General features: G+C 45.2%; 1 protein-coding gene across 10 annotated transcripts in view; it reads left to right on the top strand.

The window, feature by feature from the left end:
• Window positions 1–21350, top strand: part of CDKL1 (cyclin dependent kinase like 1) — a 56947-nt gene that overhangs the window by 8864 nt on the left and 26733 nt on the right. The window contains exon 2 of one of the 10 annotated variants that reach the window (XM_045798890.2): window positions 9205–9302. The exons of 8 other annotated variants lie outside the window; for them this stretch is intronic. In XM_045798890.2, coding sequence (XP_045654846.2) covers window positions 9300–9302 — 3 coding nt within the window. In that variant the 5' untranslated portion in view covers window positions 9205–9299. Of the gene's footprint in view, window positions 1–9204; window positions 9303–16948; window positions 17395–21350 lie in introns of those variants that run through there. One more of the 10 variants, XM_045798859.2, reaches the window with a different exon arrangement.

Here is a 21350-nt window from a genome sequence, read left to right as displayed (position 1 = left end):
AATGGTATCCAGTAGAGAGAAAACTTGATATTGTTGGAAGGAGAGAATTCCAGGAGCCATGACTTTGAGTTACCAATTGGGACCATGGCTAAAAATAGCTGTAATAGTGTAAAAAAAGACCAATTCATGGACCAGCTAGGAGTTGAGGAATTATTTTATTTGGAATGTTGCTAGGTTCTTCATATACACTGTCCTTAATCTTTATGTAACAGGACCCACAGTTATCTCCAAGCTATGGTGTAGAAGAACTTCTTCCACCTGGGGGTGTGACATTGCCTGATTTGCATATGGCCCATGAACCCTACAGAACAAATTCAACCCTTTCCATAACTAGGGTTCAAGCATATAAAGATATTTAGGATGGGAAGTGGGGCAGGCATGACAGAAGCTAGATTACACAGAGAGACAAGATTCCTGCAAGAAAATCACCTTACATCAGGAAGTGTGGCCTGATCGGCCGGAGGCATCACAGGGCGCGTGGCAGGAAGTGAGTACCAGCTCTGCATAAAGCAGGTGGCTCCACTGAACCTAGCCCAACTCCGGGGGACTATCTGTGTGGCCAGCAAGGAAAGGGCCATGTGGCTCAAAATAAATGTGAGCCGACCACCCCAGAATAATTGTATTACCAAAGTCCTCAACCTTTATGATGCTAACCCTTCCCTTGTGAAAGGAAAATGCTAGAACACTTGGGAGGAGGAAGCTAAGAATTCCAACAGCAGTGGTAGGAAGAGTAGATGCTCCCAGAAGAGTTGAGCTAACGGACTAGACAGCACAGGTGCCTGGGCAGACCTTCAGCAGTGTGGCAGGTGGTATGGGGGTCTTAGAGTAGATTAGACCAACATCAGTCAAGGGCTGAGAGTGGCAGCTTGGACATTGCCTGTGACAACTCACCCCAGAAGACAAGAAAACAAGATGTAAGCAAGCAGAAGGAGTCGCGTATTGCCATTTGGTGACCCCGTAGACTTGGGCAAGGTGCCAAGTATCATTACTGAGGATGCACACATGGTAACGACCTTGGGAGGTGGGTATCGTTATCTCATTTTACATATGGATTCGGGATGGCTGATGATTTGCTGTGGCCTCCTGGTTAGTAAACTGGAACGCAGACAGTTTCATCTGTCCCCACGTCCATGCCTTGCTTCCGCACTTCAGAACCATCCTGTTACAGCCAACACCACACTCCGCAGTCTCAGTGACCGTCCTCAGGCTCTGTCCTGCTCTTGTTCCAGCAGCGCCTTGGCTGTGGGACTCGTGGTTTCCGTGGCGCCTCGGGAGCAGATTCCTCCTGGAATAGTAGTTGTTTCCAACTCTCATTCCATAACCCTGTAGATTATTTTAAATGGTGAAAGTGATGGTTTGCCATCAACGAAGATGAGAATAAGCATGGGGGAAAACGGCCATTTACAACTTTAATATAAACATTAAAACTGATGCCTTTTTTTAAAGATTGTATCTATTTATTTGAGAGAGTGAGAGAGGAGACAGAGAGTGAGAGAACAAGCAGAGGGAGAGGGAGAGGCAGGCTCCCCGCTGAGCAGGGAGCCCAATGCGGGGCTCGATCCCGGGATTCTGGGACCATGACCTGAGCCCAAGGCAGATGCCTAACCGACTGAGCCACCCAGACGCCCTAGCTCATACCTTCTGAATGAGAACAGTGCCACCCCCAAGAGGATGACAATTGGTTTTGGGGAGTAGGTGCAGGGAGTATAGCTTCTACTGTTTGAAGCTCAGATTACATACACCACATACACAGTGTATTTGTGGAATGAAAATTTCATTGGGAGATGATCGGGGGAAAAGTGTGTAAAAAGATTCCTTTGGGGATAAATATGGGGGGGGAAAAGGCCGTGGGGTGGGGAAGGTGAAACTACTGAGTGTATTCTGTGTGCCAGAAACATGCTCTGCTTTGATTAAATCCGTCATGAACAGAATATTCAGAGCGTTCCGTTTTGTCCTATCACCTCCTCACTTTAACCTTCCAGTGGGGCTTCGTTACCGCGTGGGGACAGGAGTTAAGAATCTGGGTTTCTGATTCGGCTCAGAGCTGTTGGGTGACCTTGGGCGAGCTCTGATGCAGCTTGGAACCTGGCCCACGTCCTCGCCTTGATTTCTATCTCTGTTTGGCATAGCTGCGCGGACTGCTGCTGAGGGGGCGAGAGCGCTCTGGGCCAAACAGCGAACAGTGGCCAAGCAGCACTAACGGATGCAAGGGCAGGAAAGCGGAGGGTCCAAAAAAAAGCAGTGGTGCAGGAGGGGGAGGCAGAAGGGTGGGATTTCGTACCAAAGGGGGGCACTGACGTGAAGCACTTCACACCCTCTGTCCCAAGAGGCTCTCTGCTGGAAAATACCAGACGAGAAATACTGCCGGGCAGGGTCCCAGCCAGGGTGGTAAGGTGCCGTGGCAGGTACAGCCACCAAGGCTCCCGTTACCCAAAGCACCTACCGAGTGCTTGATTCCACGTGCTCCTGCGCCAGGGCCCCATCCCACCGGATGCTAACAGAGCACCATGTAAACGCTCCCTAGCGTTAGACTCTAATTAGGGGTTTCATCAGTTTTAAGGACTTCTGCTCCCCTAATATGAGTTGAAGAAATATTTCCCCAGTATTCATTGAATAATATTTCACAACTCAGTAAAAGTCTCGCTGGGAAATTCTGTGACATCTTCAAGAATTTAGCCCTGCTGTTGCTAGTATAGGTGACATTTCTAGATCAAGCCAGTTGTTTCATTGGCTTGTCCAAATGGATTTGTGACCTATTTCTAGAAATTGTTTCAGCCATGTTCGGCGTGCTCTGTTTATGTGAGGTCACAAACTCAAATGCGTGTGTGTGATCACAGTGGAGACCTAAAGGAGTGAAGTGGGCTGAGTGTGAGGCTAGATGGCGAGGTAGGCATGGGGCAGGCTGGAGACTTGGTGGCTCATAGGGTGGGTGGGTGGCCGGGTGGCCACCGCTCCACCCACATGATGCAAGCTAGATTTTCAGAGGGTGCTAGATTTTCAGAGTCTTTTTTTTAAACAGCCAGAAATCAGAATTTTATGTACAGTCTCCTGGGTTTTTTCCCAGCGCTCTTTGTTTTGAAAAAAAGCTTATAAAACATATGGAAGTGGGAAGAATAATATAATGAGTACCTCTGTACCCTTCACTAGATTCATTAACCAGTTGTGAAAATTCTGCTTCATTTCCTTTCTGTGTCTCTATCTCACTCACACACACACACACACACACCCCCCATACTTTTTCGGCTGAATCATTTCCGTAAGTATGCAGCATGAATCTGCTAGAATTCTTCTGTGTAACCACAATACGATGTCCACAGTACGATTTCTCAGGGACCCAGCACCATCCTCGAGCATAGCATGGCTGTGCTCAAGTTTCTCATAGAGTCGCAGTGATGGTTCTGTAGCTACAACTGCATCCATAACCGTAACTACAACTGTGTGTTTAAATCCAGGTTCTAACCCATGACCACACATCGCATTTCATTGTCATGTCTCCGTAGTCTCATTTAGTAATGGTGTTTTTGAAGCGTGCAGGCCAGTTGTTTCTCAGAACGTGCTTCCACATAGACTGTGGCTGTTTCCACTGCAGGCGTGAAGGTGCGTCCGCCATACTGGTTCTCAGCGGCAAGTACACGGTGTCGGTGTGGCCCATATTCGCTGCTCTCAGCTTTGATCTCTTGATCAAGATGGGTCTTCCAGATTTCCCAATTGTAAAGAAACGTTTTCTCTTTTATAGTTAGTGCATGATCTGTGGGGAGATACGCTGAGACTGCGTGACCACCTTATGTCCCAATAACTTCCACTCAGTCATCTTTGCTTGAATCAATTATAAGAAGAGTTCTTGTAAAGTGGTGATTTTCAACAATTCTTTCTACATTCATTACTCATGGTTTTTCTGTTGAATTCCTTCACATACCCCCCCCACCTCAAACACACGCTCTTTAGTATCACAGAGAATTTATGGATTTTTTTTTTATTCAACTTGTTACAACTGTCACTGTGATTCTTCTTTTTGATTCTCATGGTCACACGTTTGAGCCTGCTCCTTTGTCCTGACAGACGCCACTGTTCCTTGAGTACTTTCCTGTGTGTCACAGCAAAATGTAGCAGACTCATCTGCCCCAGCTCTGGAGTCAGCCATTTTTCCAAGGAGCCCTGGTTCCTTTTAGTGAGAATGAAAGCTGACTTCAAATGAAAGCTGACTTCAAAATGTTGACAAGGGGGCTCCTGGGTGGCTCAGTCGTTAAGCGTCTGCCTTCAGCTCGGGTCATGATCCCAGGGTCCTGGGATCGAGCCCCATGTTGGGCTCCCTGCTGAACGGGAAGCCTGCTTTTCCCTCTCCCACTCCCTGCCTGCTTGTGTTCCCTCTCTCACTGTGTCTCCCTCTGTCAGATAAATAATAAAAAATCTTAAAAAAATAAAACGTTGACAAGGAATTTTTAAAAATGTCAAACACCATTCAGGCCAAACAGAACCCATCTGCAGATAATGTTTGGCCCATAGACTCAGTTTTGGGCCTTTGGATTGTATAGCTTTCACTGTATGCAGATGTTCTCCTTAGAGACTGGCAGATCCGGCCCCTTGATGTTCAGTACTGATATACAGATAGATGTTGGGAGTTTACGGGAACGGGTTGTCAATAGTGTGGAAGACAAAGCAGAGCATTCCCTTGCCCACGATGGTAGAAACCAAACAAATCCCCCTTATCATCGTCTTTCCCTATTTGTTCAACAAGTGGAGACCTGTTTAATTTTATTTTTACAAGATAACGTACTAACTGCAAATAGTAACGGGCTGTTTTTGTTTGTGTATTGTAAGAATTTGTGGCTTAGCTCACAACCTGTTTATACAGAAAGATTATATTTCTGCTGTGTAATGAACCCCTAAGTAATAAAGCTACTACTCAAATACTTCAAGAACAAAAGCAGAAATCAACAGGCTGGCGGCTCATTACCTTCTTAGAGATACTGAGTTTGTAGGGAGATTAAGCACATACCAGTATGTGTCAGTGTCCTAAATGCTCCTACACACATCCTGTCGAAAATAAAATAGTGCAGAGCAGGAGGAGAAAATAAGTGATTTTACAGTGCACATTGATAAAAAATACAATTATGCTGTTACTTTTTTTGCTGTTTAAATTACTGGTATTTTCAACAAATGAAATTTATAAATAGACAACCTGTGTTACAGATAGTCTTTATAAAATAATGAAACCGTACTGGAAGGTAGTACTTTTTATACCGAATGGAAAAATTTTTAAATGGACCAGGCTTGTATTTAATTTCCCTTTAAATTTTTTTACTGTTTTAATTCACCTTTTTATTTGGGAGGACTGATGTCTTAGGCACAATTTTGCTTTCACAGGCATATGTTCTTGCTGATTATTAACCTTCTTTATTACTTATTAACTTTAAAGTACTGTAGTAAAAATGTTATTGTAGAAAATTGCCTGGTTGAAAACTTGGAGCTCAGTTCCTCTTTTTGTTAAAGTAAAGTGACTTCTACACCAGTGGAAGCTATCAACTTATGTAAGCCAAACAAATAATTTATTTTGTAACTATCAGTATGTTGCTGCATTAATTTTTAGCTATGCCATTGTTAATTTTCATTTTGATCACGTTTGTACTATTGCTTCTCTCCTGGAACTTTTCATATACTTTATTAGTCAACAGAGCGAATGCAGCGTCCACTGTGCACATCCTTAGTCTGTGCTGGGTCTTGAGAGGAATCCAGGAGAGATCTCAGCCTAGGTCAGTGGCCAGAGGACCAGCCTGGCATACTCCATTCCATCCATGTTGTCTACAGGAAACTCACCATAAATAAACTTCAGGCTCCTCTCCACCCGTGCGTGCTCCCACTTCATACATCACACCCTTTCTTTCTGTAGTTGTCCCCGAAACAAAACATTAGCCAGGGTGTCTACCATGGGATTCTTGGCATTTGGAAGAAATATGAGATAAAGACAGCTTTCCTTTACCAAAAGTGCTAAAGAATGATTCCTTAGCAACATCCCGAGGGGTGCGGAGTATTTTCCTCTAAGATGAAGAGGGTGGCGGTAATTCAATAGCTTTTTAAATAATGAAAATAGCCCCCCCTCCCGCAAAGGCGATGTGTTAACTAGCTCTCTGAAACTAAGTTCACGATACTTATTTTGGCTTTATAATATGATGATGACATGTAAATCTTTTTGAAGCCGTTTGTACGATAAAGTGATATATGCTCATGTAAGAAGGAAAACCCTGAAGGTGTAGAAGAATATAAAGTGAAGAGGAAATCGACTTTGCCCTTCTCCCTCGTGTATCATTCCAGAGGATTTCTGCGCTTGCACAAAGGCATATACTTCTTTTAAAAAGAAACAAAGACAAATGCTATCATATCATATATACATTCTGTAATTCCCGTTGTATACTTAACACTATGTCTTGGACATCTTTCCAAGCCAACACACACAGGCGCACTTGATTCTTTCAACAGCTGCCTACTATTTTCTCATTTGAGTGTAATATGAAGTCCTATCGTTTATTTAACTAATCACCTATTAATAGACATTTGATCAAACGTGTACACATAAAACTGTGCAAATCTGAGAGAATATTGGGATGAGGAAGTGTGATTTCCATAATTAGATTACCGGGAGTGATGATGAGAAGTCCAGTCCTATTTCCGCTCCTGGTTCCCAGACCCATGGATTAGCCACAGAAGGCACAGCACCACATAGGTCAGGGCATATGCCCCCAAAGGGCTAAGGTACAGATTCCATCATTCTACTAGGCCGGCTGGTTGTAGGCGATGAGGTATATAGTCGAACTAGTGGATCCCATGGCCATATGCTCATTGTCACGTCTCCTTTGCTGTAAAATGGGCCTCTTGGTCTGACGTTGTGTGGACTCCCGTGCCAGTAAGCCCTTGGACTGTGGTGTAGGCAGGAAAGGCAAAATCCATATCTAAAGTTAGTATCAATTCCAGTAAGGACGCGTTGCTACCCCATTCACGTAGCAGCTGGTCTCCTTCAGGGACAGTGCATATCAGCACCCCAGTGTCAGTGTTTGCTCCTGTCAGGTTGTACTCAGTAGTCAGATCAGCCTTGCAGAGAAGGGGCCTTGCTCCGGGGCCATGCATACCCACCATTCCTGCGGCCTTGGCCACCGTGTTCATGGGTCAGTCACACAGGCACTGGGGTAGCCAAAGACAGAGCAGGCTGACACCCACCGGAAAGACATCTCCCACCGGGGTGCTCAGTGCTTTCTCTGTGGTAGCTGCTCTCTCTGGTGGGCGTGAATATGAAGCCCAAAGATCCCCAAGCTCTGTTCTCACTCCCACAAGTACAATTTATGCCTCTTCTCCAATTGACCTTCCAGTCTTGCCCCTTTCAGACTCTGAATCAACTAGAGGAGCTCTTTGCCACTACCCATGGGTCCATGCATGTCTCACATCCTTTCTACCTTTGTATGAAGTGAGCCATGAGGCACACTGCTCGAAGCTATGCTCAATGAGAGGATATCCTGTTACCGATGTCCAAGGCCCCTGCTGAGTGGGGCCACCGATTGGTGGCCGTCCATTTTCAGCTAGTGCCAGCATAGTGAGCTGGTCCATCTGCGAGCTGGGCTTGAGGTTTTTCTCCTCCATTAGTTGGAAAGTCCCACTAAACCAGATGTGTAAGTTGAAGGACAGGTGACAGAGCAATAAAATAAATGACATGGGAGAATAGGCCACCTCTTTTCATCTCGCTTGTTCCCTCCAGACCTGTTGCTCCTGATCACAAAGGTAGAGTTTTCACATAGTGGATTGCTGAGACCTCTGTGCAGTCTTATGATGTGGATCTCTTGGTCACTTAATCACTTGATGTCCCGTGGTCAGTACTCAGTCTCTATGAGGGTTCATGAGACAGTAGGAGCTGAACAGCACTAGCATGATGGGACATACTGAATCATATGGCCTGGGGGGTAGGGTAGCTCTGATGTGCTGTAAAGTTGTGTCTTGGGTCCTACTCAACATTGGCAGCCTTCCAAACCACCTGGTAAATTAGAGCAGTATTCCCAGGAGCTATTTCCTGGTGCACGTGTGGAAGATATGCTGTCTCCAGAATCTAAAGAGACCCACCAAGTCAATGCCTTTTTTTAGTGGTGGGTGATACAAGGTGCAAGGGGTTCTCCCAGCATGCCCCAAGCCATCGGACCCCTGGAACATTACCCATGACATGCCCCGGCGGGTTTTCTCCCATCCCCTGGCATACATGTGTGTCAGTGGGGCATTCAGAACACTTGTCATTACCTACTCACTGAAAGGTCCAGTTACCTTGATGTCCTCAATACAGCAGATCGGCACGATATTCTGTGGAATGTCAACACGATCCAAGGTCCCCATTGACTATACTGCAACAGAGAACAGGGGAGCTGACCTAGGCCTTGGGCAAGACGGTGAATGTGAACTGTCCTTTGCACAAAACGTGAACTGCTTTGGGTCCTCCTTACTGATAGGGATTGGAAAGAATACATTCAACAGATCAATGATGAATGCATGATCTGACAAATTGCATGTCAGGTGCCAGAGACTATATAGATCTGTTCCAGGAAAGATACCACACCTGGCCCTGCACTTATAGCGGTCTGCCAGGTGGACTGAGTGGGATATGATGTGGACTACCACCCCTGCACCTAAACGTCTTTAATGGTGCGAATCCATCATTGACTCTTGAGATGGGGTTTGGCTTCTGATGTGCTGTTTTGGCCAGGGTCGTGTTGGGGGTGTGCAGTTTCAGAGACTTCTCTTTGGTCCTTTCTGCCACATTTGGCTCCTAATCCATAGGTTGTGGAACCAGTGTGAAGGTTTGTGAACTTTTAAGTGTATCCATCCTCATGATGCACTTGGGAGTGGAGGAGATAACTTCAAGAATGGATCTAGGGACCCAGTAGGCCCGCCGTGAGGCATGACTCTAACCTGGGGCCATGACAGCATTTTGGGTCCTTAGATATCAGTGCCAGCTCCGACTTTGTAGCCAGCCACAGCCCTTGAAAGGCCTGACACTTTCCCTTTCCCCAGTTACTCTGGTGAATAGCCACAGATCCCTTCGGGAAAGGATTGAGGGGTACTTGTGGTGGCGTTGCAGGATCCCTCAGCATGGTGACTCAGTCGAAAGCACTTTGGTCTACACACTGCCTTAGATCTAGAAACTGGGTGAGAAACTGCAGTTTTCCATTCTGACAGGTGACATCAACCTTCTGCTGGACGTCTCTCAATTCTTCTGATAACACAAGTACCACACCCGCAAGCTGCCCTTCTATTTCACCTGTGAGAACTCCATGGTGAGTGACTTCCTATCTGTGCATCAGCACGATTTCTGGGAAGTACGGTATTTGGCCTCACTTCCCATGCTGGTAGTTACATATACCTCACCACTGTCAGCACCTGGTCTCAGCCACTCTGGAATCTTCTTACTCCAGTTGGAACCAGGGAGCCTCGTTCCATGGTAGCATCTCCAGCCAGCACTGAGCTTCTCAAAGATGCCAGTGACCTCCTTCCCCGTGCCTTCCTTACTGCTTTCGTGGAGGAAGGAAAGACTGTCTCCAGGTGTCCTTGTCAGGAATTCAGTCCCAAGTCATAGAACAGTACTCCCATGTCAATGAATTTCCCCCTCCCCAGCCTTACATTTCACCCTCAAGCTTCCTGCTGGTGCGCATGAGTCGGGTCTTGTAATTCTGTCAGTTATTGCCTCCTGCAGCAAGAGCCACGTTGCCTGGCTTGAGCACATTGCCACGTCGTCCTAGTTTTGCAGGTCTCTGGGCCCTGGGAGGAGGTGGGGATAGGATCTAAGGAGGACACCCATCTTCCTCCCCAGAACACCTGCCCTAGTGATATTTCTGGTATTTCCAGGGTCTGTGTATGGGAGGGAGTGTTTCGCCTACGGCAGAAGGGCAGAAGCTGCTCCTCCCAGCCCAGAGGGTTCAGGGAAATTTGAGAGTTTAGGGTTCTCAGGCTCATTACCCTAAATGTCTCTATGCCAGATCTCAGGGCCCCTCTCTTTTCTTACTGGAGCACTGACTTTGGCATAAGAGACCTGTTGAAGCTGTCCATTGTCTCTTTGTATCTCTGCTACACTTAAGTCCTAAGCCTGATTTGGGCAGAGTCTATCCTGTGTCTGCAGGAGGTCGGTGTCTCCTTCAATACTGCCACAGAGCCTCTGACTCTCACAGTTCGCGGGTGGCTAACGCAAACCTGTCATTTCCTCTTGTCTTTCTTCAACGACCTGAAGATGTTAACAAAAGCCAGCTCGCTCAATAGCCCCTGTAATTACCGTTGTCCCAGCTACTCCTGTACTACTCACGTGCCACTGCTATTGTGTGAGCCAACCGCACCGTGTTCAAAAACCACGACTGGTGACAGCCTTCCTAACCGCGTCACTGCAGCTCCCCAGGTCTTCCGCTCACCTCACTTACCACCAGCAGTGGGGTCCTTGTTGCCATCTGCCCGGTGACGGATGCGGTTCCAGAATCCCATTCCAAAGATTCGCTAGCTAAGGCCACTTCTGGTACCAACCAGCTTAGCCTGTGCACCTCCTTTAAAGTCAAGTCTGACACAAGGGAATGCACACTAGTAGTTTATTTGGGGAACTGATACCCGGGGAGCAGGAGCAGGAGTAAGGGACAAGAGAGAGGGAAATAGGGAAGGAGGCAAAGGCAATGTCAGGGACAACAGGAACTCAACCTGCCAGGGCTCTTGAAGGAGCCTGAGGATGGAAGAGAGGAGCATTTACCCAGCACTTCCTGTCCCCCTTGCTCCAGGGTTCCCCATGGAGCCATAACTCCTGCAAGTTCAAATCCTCCACTAGCTCGCTGGACCTCAGCACCCCAGAAGCCCTGGGGTAGAAGGCAAAAGACACAGAGTGTGGCTGAGAGGAGGGGCTGTGGGGCATCCCCCCGGAAGCTGCTTGCTGTAGCAACAGTTAGATTAAAAGATGGGCTGACACTGACGTCCTTGCTTCTTGCAAACATCCCAGGCAGGATACCACACGAGATCCTTGGGACCCATACACCTGCCTGGGCTATTTCTCTGGCCGTCTCCATGACTCTTACCTTCTTCAGATCTTTTCTCATTTGTCACCTTTGCTGTGAGGTTTTCCCTGATCACCCTGTTGTAAATTGCACCCCCTACCAGGCTACTGTGCCCCCACCTTCTTTATTTCCTTCCATAAGACTTATCTCGTGCTCAAACGTAAGCTCCCGAGAGCAGAGATTTCTGTTAGCCCTGTGAAGTGTTGTAATCCCAGAGCTTAGAATAATGTCCAGCACAATGTAGGGCTCAGCATATATCTTTGAATTAATACATTAAGAAATGAATCTCTGCGATGTGGAGAAAGGGGATCCCTCCTACACTGTTGGTGGGAATGCAAGTTGGTACAGCCACTCTGGAAAACAGTGTGGAGGTCCCTTAAAAAGTTAAAAATTGTGCTACCCTATGACCCAGCCATTGCACTACTGGGTGTTTACCCCAAAGATACAGACGTAGTGAAGAGAAGGGCCATATGCACCCCAGTGTTCATAGCAGCAATGTCCACAATAGCTAAATCGTGGAAGGAACCGAGATGCCCTTCAACAGATGACTGGATTAAGAAGTTGTGGTCCATATATACAATGGAATATTGCTCAGCTATCAGAAAGAACGAGTTCTCAACATTTGCTGCAACATGGACGGCACTGGAGGAGATAATGCTAAGTGAAATAAGTCAAGCAGAGAAAGACAACTATCATATGATTTCTCTCATCTATGGAACATAAGAACTAGGATGATCGGTAGGGGAAGAAAGGGATAAAGAAAGGGGGGGTAATCAGAAGGGGGAATGAAGCATGAGAGACTATGGACTATGAGAAACAAACTGAGGGCCTCAGAGGGGAGGGGGTGGGGGAATGGGATAGACCAGTGATGGGTAGTAAGGAGGGCACGTATTGCATGGTGCACTGGGTGTTCTACGCAACTAATGAATCATCGAGCCTTACATCGGAAACCGGGGATGTACTGTATGGTGACTAACATAATATAATAAAAAATCATTAAAAAAAAAAAGAAATGAATCTCTGAAAATAGAACTTTTTCATAGTATTTCATATACTTTCTACATTCATATATATTTTTAAAATTTTTATTGCCAAAGTACAGTTGACATACAATGTCCTATTAGTTTCTGGTGTGCCACGTAGTGTGATTCAACAATTCCATACTTTACTCAGTGCTCACCAGGGTAAGTGTAGTCACCATACAGTGTTCTCACAATATTATTGACTAGGGGCGCCTGGATGGCTCAGTTGGTGAGGCATCTGACTCTTGATTTTGACTCAGGTCATGATTTCAGGGTCATGAGATCGAGCCCTGCCTCAGGCTTTGCAGTCAGTAGAGTCTGCTTAAGATTCTTTCCCCCTCTCTCTGCCCCTCCCCCATCCCCCCAACTCACTTGCCCTCTCTCTCTCAATAAAAAATAAATTAAAATTTTTAAAAAAATATTACTAACTATATTCCCTATGCTGTACTTTTAATCTTTGTGACTTACTTATTTTATAACCGGAAGTTTGTACCTCCTAATTCCTTTCACCTATTTCTCCCATCCTCCACCCTATCTTTATATATTTTTAATAAAATTACTCATTCGCTTGTTTTCACATGTTTTTATAAAATTAGTACCATCTTTGTTCAGCATTACATCACTGTCATTAGGCCCATAGATAGACCTGTGTTAATTTTGTTCTCTTTAATAGTTGCATAGTATTCAGTATTTCATGCTTCGGGTGTGCCGCAGTTTATTTTGCCATCGTCTTTATCAAAGGATGTTTGTGTTGTTTCTAATTTTGTGCTTTTACAAACAATACTGTAATAAATATCCTTGTCCATGTATCTTTATGCAGTGGTGCTTTTATTTATATAGGGTGTATTTCTGGAAGTGGTGTGCTGGGTAAGGTGGGGGCTGTGTGTGTGTGTTTCAGTGAACTTTATGTTTCAGAACATTTTTAGATTTACAGAAAAATTGAGATGATTGCGCAGAGTTCCCATATACCCTGTGCCCAGTTCCACCTGTTATTAGCATCTTACATTAGTATGGTACATTTGTTATAACTAGTGAACCAGGATGACACATTACTATTAATTAAAATCTGTACTTCACTCACATTTCCTTAGTTTTTATCTAATATCCTTTTTTCTATGCCAGGATCCCATCTAGGATACCACATTACGTTTAGTTGTCAGTGTCCCTTGGCTTCTCTTGCCTGTGACCATTTTAGAGTTTCTGTATGTTTAATGGCCATGACAGTTTTGAGAAGTACTGGTCAAGTATTTTATCATATTCTGCTTTCTAACAGAAACCTCCTAAAATGTTTCCCCAACCTCCTAAATGTTTTTTTAAATTTGCCTACATTAAGGTTAACTCTCTGTGCTATAATGTTCTGTGGGTTTTAAGAAATGCATAACATCATGTATTCTCCATTACAGTATCGTGCACAATAATTTCACTGCCCTAAAAATCCTGTTTCACATGTGCATTTTTCCCCTATGTCCTCTGAACTCCTGGCAGTCACTGACCTTTTTACTGTCTCCATAGTTCTGCTTTTTCCAGAGTGTCATATGATTGATTGGAATCATACACTATGTAGTCTTTTTCAGACTAGCTTCTTTCACTTAACAATATGCATTTAAATTTTGTACATGTCTTTTCCTGGCTCGATAACTCATTTCTTTCTATCACTGACTAATATCCCATTCTATGGATGGAGCACAATCTTTTATCCTTTTGCCTGGAGGAAGACAATTTGTTTGCTTCCAATTTTTGGCAGTTATCAATAGACATTATAAACATTCGCGAGCAGGTTTTTATGTGGATATAAATTTTCGAATCATTTGGGTAAACACTTAGGGTTGTGATTGCTGGATCATATGGTACAACTACGATTAGCTCTGTAAGAAACTGCCAAACTGTCCCCCACAGTGGCTGCGCCATTTTGCATTCCCACCAGCAATGAATGAGAGTTCCCGTTGCTCAGTATCATCAGCAGCATTTGGTGTTGTCAGCTGGTTTTGGATTTTAGGTATTGTGATAGGTATGTAACGGTATCTCATTGTTTCTGTAAATTGCAGCTCCCTAGTGAAAAAAATACGTTGATCATCTTTTCATGTGTTCCCATCTCTGTCTCTTCTTTGGTAAGGTGTCTGCTCAGATCTTTGGCCCATGTTTTTTGGGTGTGTTGTTTTAATAAATACTGCTAGTAACTTTCCCCAAAAGTCTAACCAGCGGAGGGTGAGATGATCTGTTTCCCTATCCATCCTAACACTGGATGATACCAATTTGTGAAATGTTAGGAAAACAAGTCGCTTCACATTCTTGCTCTGATTTGCCTTTCTCTGACTACTAGTGAGATTGAGTGTGTTTTCATGTCTCTGGATCATTTATATTTTCTCTTCTGTGTATTACCTGCTTATATCTTTTGCCCATTTTCCCACTACAGTGTCTTTTTCTTCATAGTACATAAAATGTCTTTGTAAGAGTAGGGCTGTAGCCCTCTATTTGTCATAACAAATATCACCCTGCTAATTATTGGCCTTTTGACATTGATTCTAGTGTTTTTGTTTTTGTTTTTGTTTTTTTTTTTACCAAACCAGCATTATTTTTTTAAGGTAAAATACACATTACATAAATTTTATCATTTTAACTATTTTTAAGTGTATAGTTCAGTGACATTCAGGGCTTTCACATTGGTGTGCAGCCATCACCACCATGCATCTCCAGAACTTTTTTTTTAAAGATTTATTTATTTTACTTTAGAGAGAGAGCACGCACATGATGGGGAGAGGGGCAGAGGGAGAGAATCCTCAAGCAGACTCCCTGCTGAGTGTGGAGCCCAGCATGGGGCCCGATCCCACCACCCATGAGATCAAGACCTGAGCCAAAACCAAGAGCTGGCCACTTAACTGAGTGAGCACCCAGGCACCCCTACGGCTCCAGAGCTTTTGTCATTTTCCCAACATTATTTTCTTCTGTGGCCAAATTTGCCTATCTTGGTTTTTTTCTTCTAGATCTCTTGTTTTTTAGAATGCGTTCTTTCATCCTAAGGTCATAGAAATTTTCTCCTAAATTTTTTTTCTAGTATTTATAGTAATTTATACTAAAATTTTTAATATATCTGAAAATTATTCTTATATATAGGGTGGTAAGATATGGTTCTCATTTTCCTAATGGTAATCAGTTTTCCCAGAATCAATTTTTAAAAAAGCACATTGATTTCAGCTGTATTGAAGTACTACCTTGGTCATGTTAGTTTCCCTTCAATCCATGGATCTAGTTCTAGACTCTACTGCTTCTGTTTGTTCATTTCTTTCTCAGTAGCCTGCTGGCCTGTTCACGATGATGCTGATGATAATGATTATAGATACTTCATTGAAAATTTTTCCGTCTGGTAAAGCGAGTTGCCCCAACTGCTTTTTGCCTTGGCAGTTTTCAAAGTTACAGTTCTATGTGAACGTAAAAGGCATCTTATCTAGTAAAAAAAAAATCCTTTTGGATTCTGATTAGAATTGCATTATATCTACATGTTATTTTTAGAACTGACCTTTTTTTAATTTTTAAAAAGATTTTATTCATGTATTTGAGAGAGGGAGGGAGGGTATGAGAGCAGGGTGAGGAGCAGAGGGAGAAGTAGACTCCTCACGGAGCAGAGAGCCTGTCGCTGGGCTTGATCTCGGGAGTCCGGGATCACGACCTGAGCTGAAGGCAGATGCCCAACCGACTGAGCACCCAGGTGCCCCTGAACTGACCTCTTCATGATATGAATTCTTCAGTGGCATCATTTAATCAGGACTGTACCTGTACTTTGGAAGTCCTTAAATGGGATGAAGGTGAAATTTAGAGCTTTGTTTGTGAATCAGAAGCAAATTGGACACTGCTGCTGTTGAGTTTCATGATGTGTTTGAGAGCACTCATCGCAGGAGGAGGGAGGAGTGAGAGGGAATATGAAGAACTTGATTCTTTCTTTGCTTCTTAGTTTGGACAAGCTCCCAACCTTGCTGGATCTCATGTGCCTGACGGGGTCTTAATGTGCGGATCTGGGAACCCTTGGGAAGTAGTCAGGGTTAATTATTGTAAAGGAGGGGGCATCAGTTTTCTCCATTCTGTGTGAATGTTAACTGATAAAAAATTCCTGCAAATGTGTCTCTGTACCTAAGATCTAGAGTCAAGTTCAAGAATTGTATGGGCCTGTAAAAACATCTTACTAAGACAGCTCCCACGTTCTAAAATTTAATCTCTCTTCTATTATTTATCACAGTTGTGGGAAAATAATGCTTTTGAAAGGAAAACAGGATATGATCATTGAGAAAATAGTCTGTTGCTTTTGTCTGAAGCACAGACAGGATAAATATCCCCCCAGTCACCCTGCAAAGAATAAGAATCCTTGAACACTTGAAGGATAGGAAAGACCATGGATATAATGGTCTGTATACTGGTTAATCCAGAAACGTGTGACCATTGAGGACTCCCTAGGGTAGAGGTCACGAACCCACTACCTGCAAGGGCCAGACAGGTGTGGGAGAAATGCTTCACTTCTGCAAATAAATATACTTTTTCTTCTTTGCCTTGAAGTAAACAGTCATTTTTTTTAAAGATTTTATCCATTTAATTTTTTGAAAGAGAGCACCGGTGGGAGAAGGGGCAAGGGAGAGGGAGAAGCAGACTCCCTGCTGAGCAGCGAGCCTGATACAACATGGGGCTCAATCCCAGGACCTTGAGATCATGACCGGAGCCAAAGGCAGATGCTTAACTGACTGAGCCACGCAGGCACCCCTGCAGTCATATCTATTGCTTGTACGTTTTTCTACTTTTGATAGAAACATGAGTACATTAAATATCTCACTTTTTTTTTTTAAAGATTTTATTTATTTATTTGACAGAGATAGAGACAGCCAGCAAGAGAGGGAACACAAGCAGGGGGAGTGGGAGAGAAAGAAGCAGGCTTCCAGAAGAGCCTGATGTGGGGCTCGATCCCATCACGCTGGGATCACGCCCTGAGCCGAAGGCAGACGCTTAACCGCTGTGCCACCCAGGCGCCCCTAAATATCTCACTTTTAACTCTCATATAAGACAATTAATCATGCAAGAGTGATGAGAAAAGACAGCTTTCACTTGGCCTTATTGGCGGGGAGCGGTAGGGAGTGGTGGAGACTGAGGTGAACTGAAGCGCACGGGCCTTATCTGCGGTGAACAGCTGTGTCTTGGCCATTGCTTGCTGACGCCACAGAGCCTGCAGGCCCAATATTGCTAGATCTGTGGTGTTTTCAACAGGATCCTGGTAACGAGGGTTTTCAGGTAACATTTCCTGATCTGAAATGTTGGCAACTGGTCTGAAATTCTTCCAAGTGCTGTGGGTAAGTAAACCTTTGACCTTGGAGGATGTAGAAGCCTGTACTTACCACAACAGATGGGTGGTGGGTGAAGACATAGGGCCTGTGACGAGATGGAGGAAGCTGACCAGGAAGGATACATAGCGTTCTCAGCTCTGTGGGGGAAACCAAGTAAAGGTCAGGTTAAATGCAAAATGGAGTTCTTTATTTAGTGTCAGAGAAAATTCTCTTTGCAGCAGAATATGAAATGCCAGTGTTCAAAACAGAAAATAAAAGGGAAGCCAAAATAGCATCCACAAAGTGGTGACTTTGGACGTGAGAAACTCGATCCGAGTCTGAGCGGCCCGCCTTCTACGTCCGGAATAACTGAAGGCTGGGGGCTGCCCGACGGCTAGGAGCCACCGAGAGCCTCAAGACTGGGCCAGTTCAAATCATAATGCTGACAAATCAGACCAGGCCTGGGGCTTTGGCTTCATCCACTCATAAGTGGGAAGGAATTGTAATTAAAATAGCCCTGAACTACATTGTTATAGTAGACGTGGCCATTTAACGTGTTTCATTGAGATCACTTGTATGCGTGGTAAGCATGTCGTGGACTGTCCGTGCGCCATGTTGCCGACTCCTCATCTAATTCCTCTGCGTGTCCCTAAAGAAGCCCATTCAGTATTGAAGTAGAAATACCCAAACCCTTGTGAATACAAACTTTCACGATATTGGAGCCGAGGTCGAACCCTCCAGGCCACCAATTGCAAACTGGTTTCAGGACGAGAGATGTCCCTCTGGGCCTGCCCCCGAGGTACAGGGATGTCAACAGAGAGCAATGGGGAAGGTTGAGATGCTAGATCCATAGGACTGGGCTCCTGGTCTCAGTCCTGCCCTGACACTGCGTGCAAAGTGGTCACACGGACGCCTGGAGAAGCCCACAGGGTGCCCCTTAGGCCTCTGCCCTCTTGACCTTCCAGGAGCTTCTGTCACCAGGGCCACTTCCTTTTCCACGATATGCCCATCCCTCATACTCTGCTCTCTTATCTAGAGGGACTTTCTTCTTTCTCCTCTGCTTCCTCCTCACTCACCACACATCTGGTGCTGAGGTTCCATGGGCCTCTTCCTTTCTCGCGTGTTGTGCTGGGAAATCGCCCCTACGCATGGCTTCACTTACACTCAGGCCGACTCTGCAGCCTCTATCTTCAGCTCCAACTCCAGCCAACCTGACAACTCTGCTTTGGTATCGCAGAGTCCCCGCCAGCCCAACCTGCCCAAAACAGTAGTTTCGTCCCCCCCAAACCTGCTCCTCCCCTCAGTGATGGCACCACCATCTGTCCCTGTTATACAAACCTTCGGTCATTCTTAACACCTCCCTCTCCCTCATCCGTCACCTCCAGTCCATCAGCACATCCTGAATATTCTAATAACAAAATACATCTCCCAACAGTGCCTTTCTCACCATCTCCCAGCCTCTGTCTGCTTCAAGCCGCCATCATCTCTCAGCTGTCAGCGGGCTCTGCCCTGGTCTCCTCTCACCTATTGCCTCCTCCAAGCCATTCTGTATCCAGAGCTTTAAAAAACCCAAATGGGGGGTGCCCAAGTGGCTCAGTCAGTTAAGCGTCTGCCCTTGGCTCAGGTCATGATCCCAGGGTTCTGGGATCCAGTCCCAATTCGGGCTCCTTGCTCAGCGGGGAGCCTGCTTCTCCCTCTGCCTGCCGCTCTGCCTACTTGTGCTCTCTCTCTGTCAAATAGATAAATAAAATCTTTAAAATAAAAAAAATTAAAAACCCAATGGTATTATCACACCACATCTTGCTAAAAGTCCTTCCAGTAGCTTCCCATTATACTTGGGATAAAATATAAATTTCTTAGCATGGCCCTCAAGGTCCCACAGGACTCAGCTTCTGACTCTCAAACTGGCCACAGTTCCATGCACTTGACCCTCAAGCCTCACTGTCTTTCAGTTCCTTAAGTGGCCTAAACCCCCTTCCGGCCAGGGCCATTTCTCTGCCTGGAAAGCTGCCTCTACCACCACTCCTGACCTTGGTGTGGTCAGACCTTTCTTATCCTCTAGGACTCAGCTCAAGGCCACTACCTCAGTTTCTCTGAGGTAGCCTAATCTATATGCAGAGCTCTTTATGCCACTTCTTTGTTTAATGCCTGAGTCTTCTGTCCCATTCACCAGTGCGTCTCTAGTGCCTAGAACAATGCCTGAAGCAGAGCAGGTGCTCTGTAGATCTTTGTGGCATAAATGAACATTAGCCGGGACAGGGAATGACTTCCAGATATCCGCTGCTCTGGAAGGAGTTCTGGTCACCCAGAATCCTTGCAACCTAGAGACAGTTAATAATTTATTTTAAAGTATTTATAATTTAATACTTATAAGTCCTAATTAGAATTTAGTCTTAGTGGGGCGCCTGGGTGGCACAGCGGTTAAGCGTCTGCCTTCGGCTCAGGGCGTGATCCCGGCGTTGTGGGATCGAGCCCCACATCAGGTTCTTCCGCTATGAGCCTGCTTCTTCCTCTCCCACTCCCTCTGCTTGTGTTCCCTCTCTCGCTGGCTGTTCCTATCTCTGTCAAATAAATAAATAAAATCTTAAAAAAAAAAAAAAGAATTTAGTCTTAGTGATCAATTTTTCTAAATTAAATTTGTTCTGAAGATAAGTGGAGAAATAAGTTATCAGCCATTTCAATGATTTTAAGTTCTCTCATGCTGGAAGAAACTTGACGCTGTATATCACCAACCTTAAATGTCTGTATGAACCTCAGAGCTGGCCATGGGAAATTAAAATACTCGCCTGCTCTTGACATAGCTGTAATTATGTATTATCCTTTTGCAAAGTGATTTGGCCACCTCTAGAGCCATAAAGTTGTATTTCTGTGCTTCTAGATGGCGCCTACCTAACTTTCTCAAGGAGATCTTCCCTGGACCACCCACCGTCCTCAAACTGGGCACCCTACACCTTGTTTTTGTGACCTTTATCACGTCTGTAGTTACTTGCTCAGTACCTACTCTCCCTCTTAGGTTCTGAGCTCCATGAGGGAAGGGGCAGGACTGGCTTTATTTGTCTCTATATCCTCAGGACTTTATCTTATGCATTAAAGTAAATAAATACTTGTTGAATACACTGAAAAAAGAAAATCACCCTGAATAAAATAGCTCTAACTCCCAATAATGATATTAGCAGTTATTCTTCACGGAGAGGTCACCGTGTGCCCGACACCGTGGAGTACGCTCTATGTGGCGTGGTCAAAGCAGCCCTTCGTCCTCCTACTTCCACAGATGGAAATGGAGGCCCGACGTTCTTCAAAGTTAAGGTCAACCAGCGAGTAAGTGGTTCATCAACACTTGACTTACAACAGCCACAGATTGGAAAGAAACTACATGTTATTTGAATAGAATATCTTACAGTTCCTAGGGTTCAGGTTTTCCAAAGGTGCGCAGGAATAGAAAGACGGGGCTAGTGTGTTTACAGTCCCACTTGGCTCAGTGGATACTGCTGTGACAGTGCCCTTCACCTTTCATGGGTACCCATGCTTGCGTTCCAGTACTACCGCGGTTGTAGATCGTGCTGGGTGTGTCAGGGTTGGGGGAGGAGGCCAGACAGAGAAGGTGACATCTGGATGACAGGAGTGTTTCAGAGAGACAGGTGAACAGGTCCTGAGATGAGGGGGAGCTGCAGCCTTCAAAGGAGTGAGAGAAATTCGGTGCATTCGGTGGGAGGTGATGAGCGATGAGGCTGGAGACAGAAGCAGAAGCCAAACTGAGTGGGCCTTCGAGTTTTCCCCTGAGGCCGCAGTGCCCTGCAGTGATCCCTGCGGATGTGGACGGGACAGGGTGGAGGCAGCAGGCTTGGCATCCGGAGAAGGTCCGTGTGGTCCACTGATAGATTTGTACTTGTGCTTAAAGGGTGGCCAGAGACATAAGTGAGGGCCACATAGGGAGCAGGGAGAAGAAGCTAAGAAAATTGAACTAAGACTTGGGGATGCCGGGT

Source organism: Ursus americanus, chromosome 35 (genome assembly GCF_024610735.1).
Source record: "Ursus americanus isolate L20-20 chromosome 35, mUrsAme1.1.p, whole genome shotgun sequence".
Classification (NCBI taxonomy): Eukaryota; Metazoa; Chordata; class Mammalia; order Carnivora; family Ursidae; genus Ursus; species Ursus americanus.
This window is presented reverse-complemented; position numbering and strand designations above follow the sequence as displayed.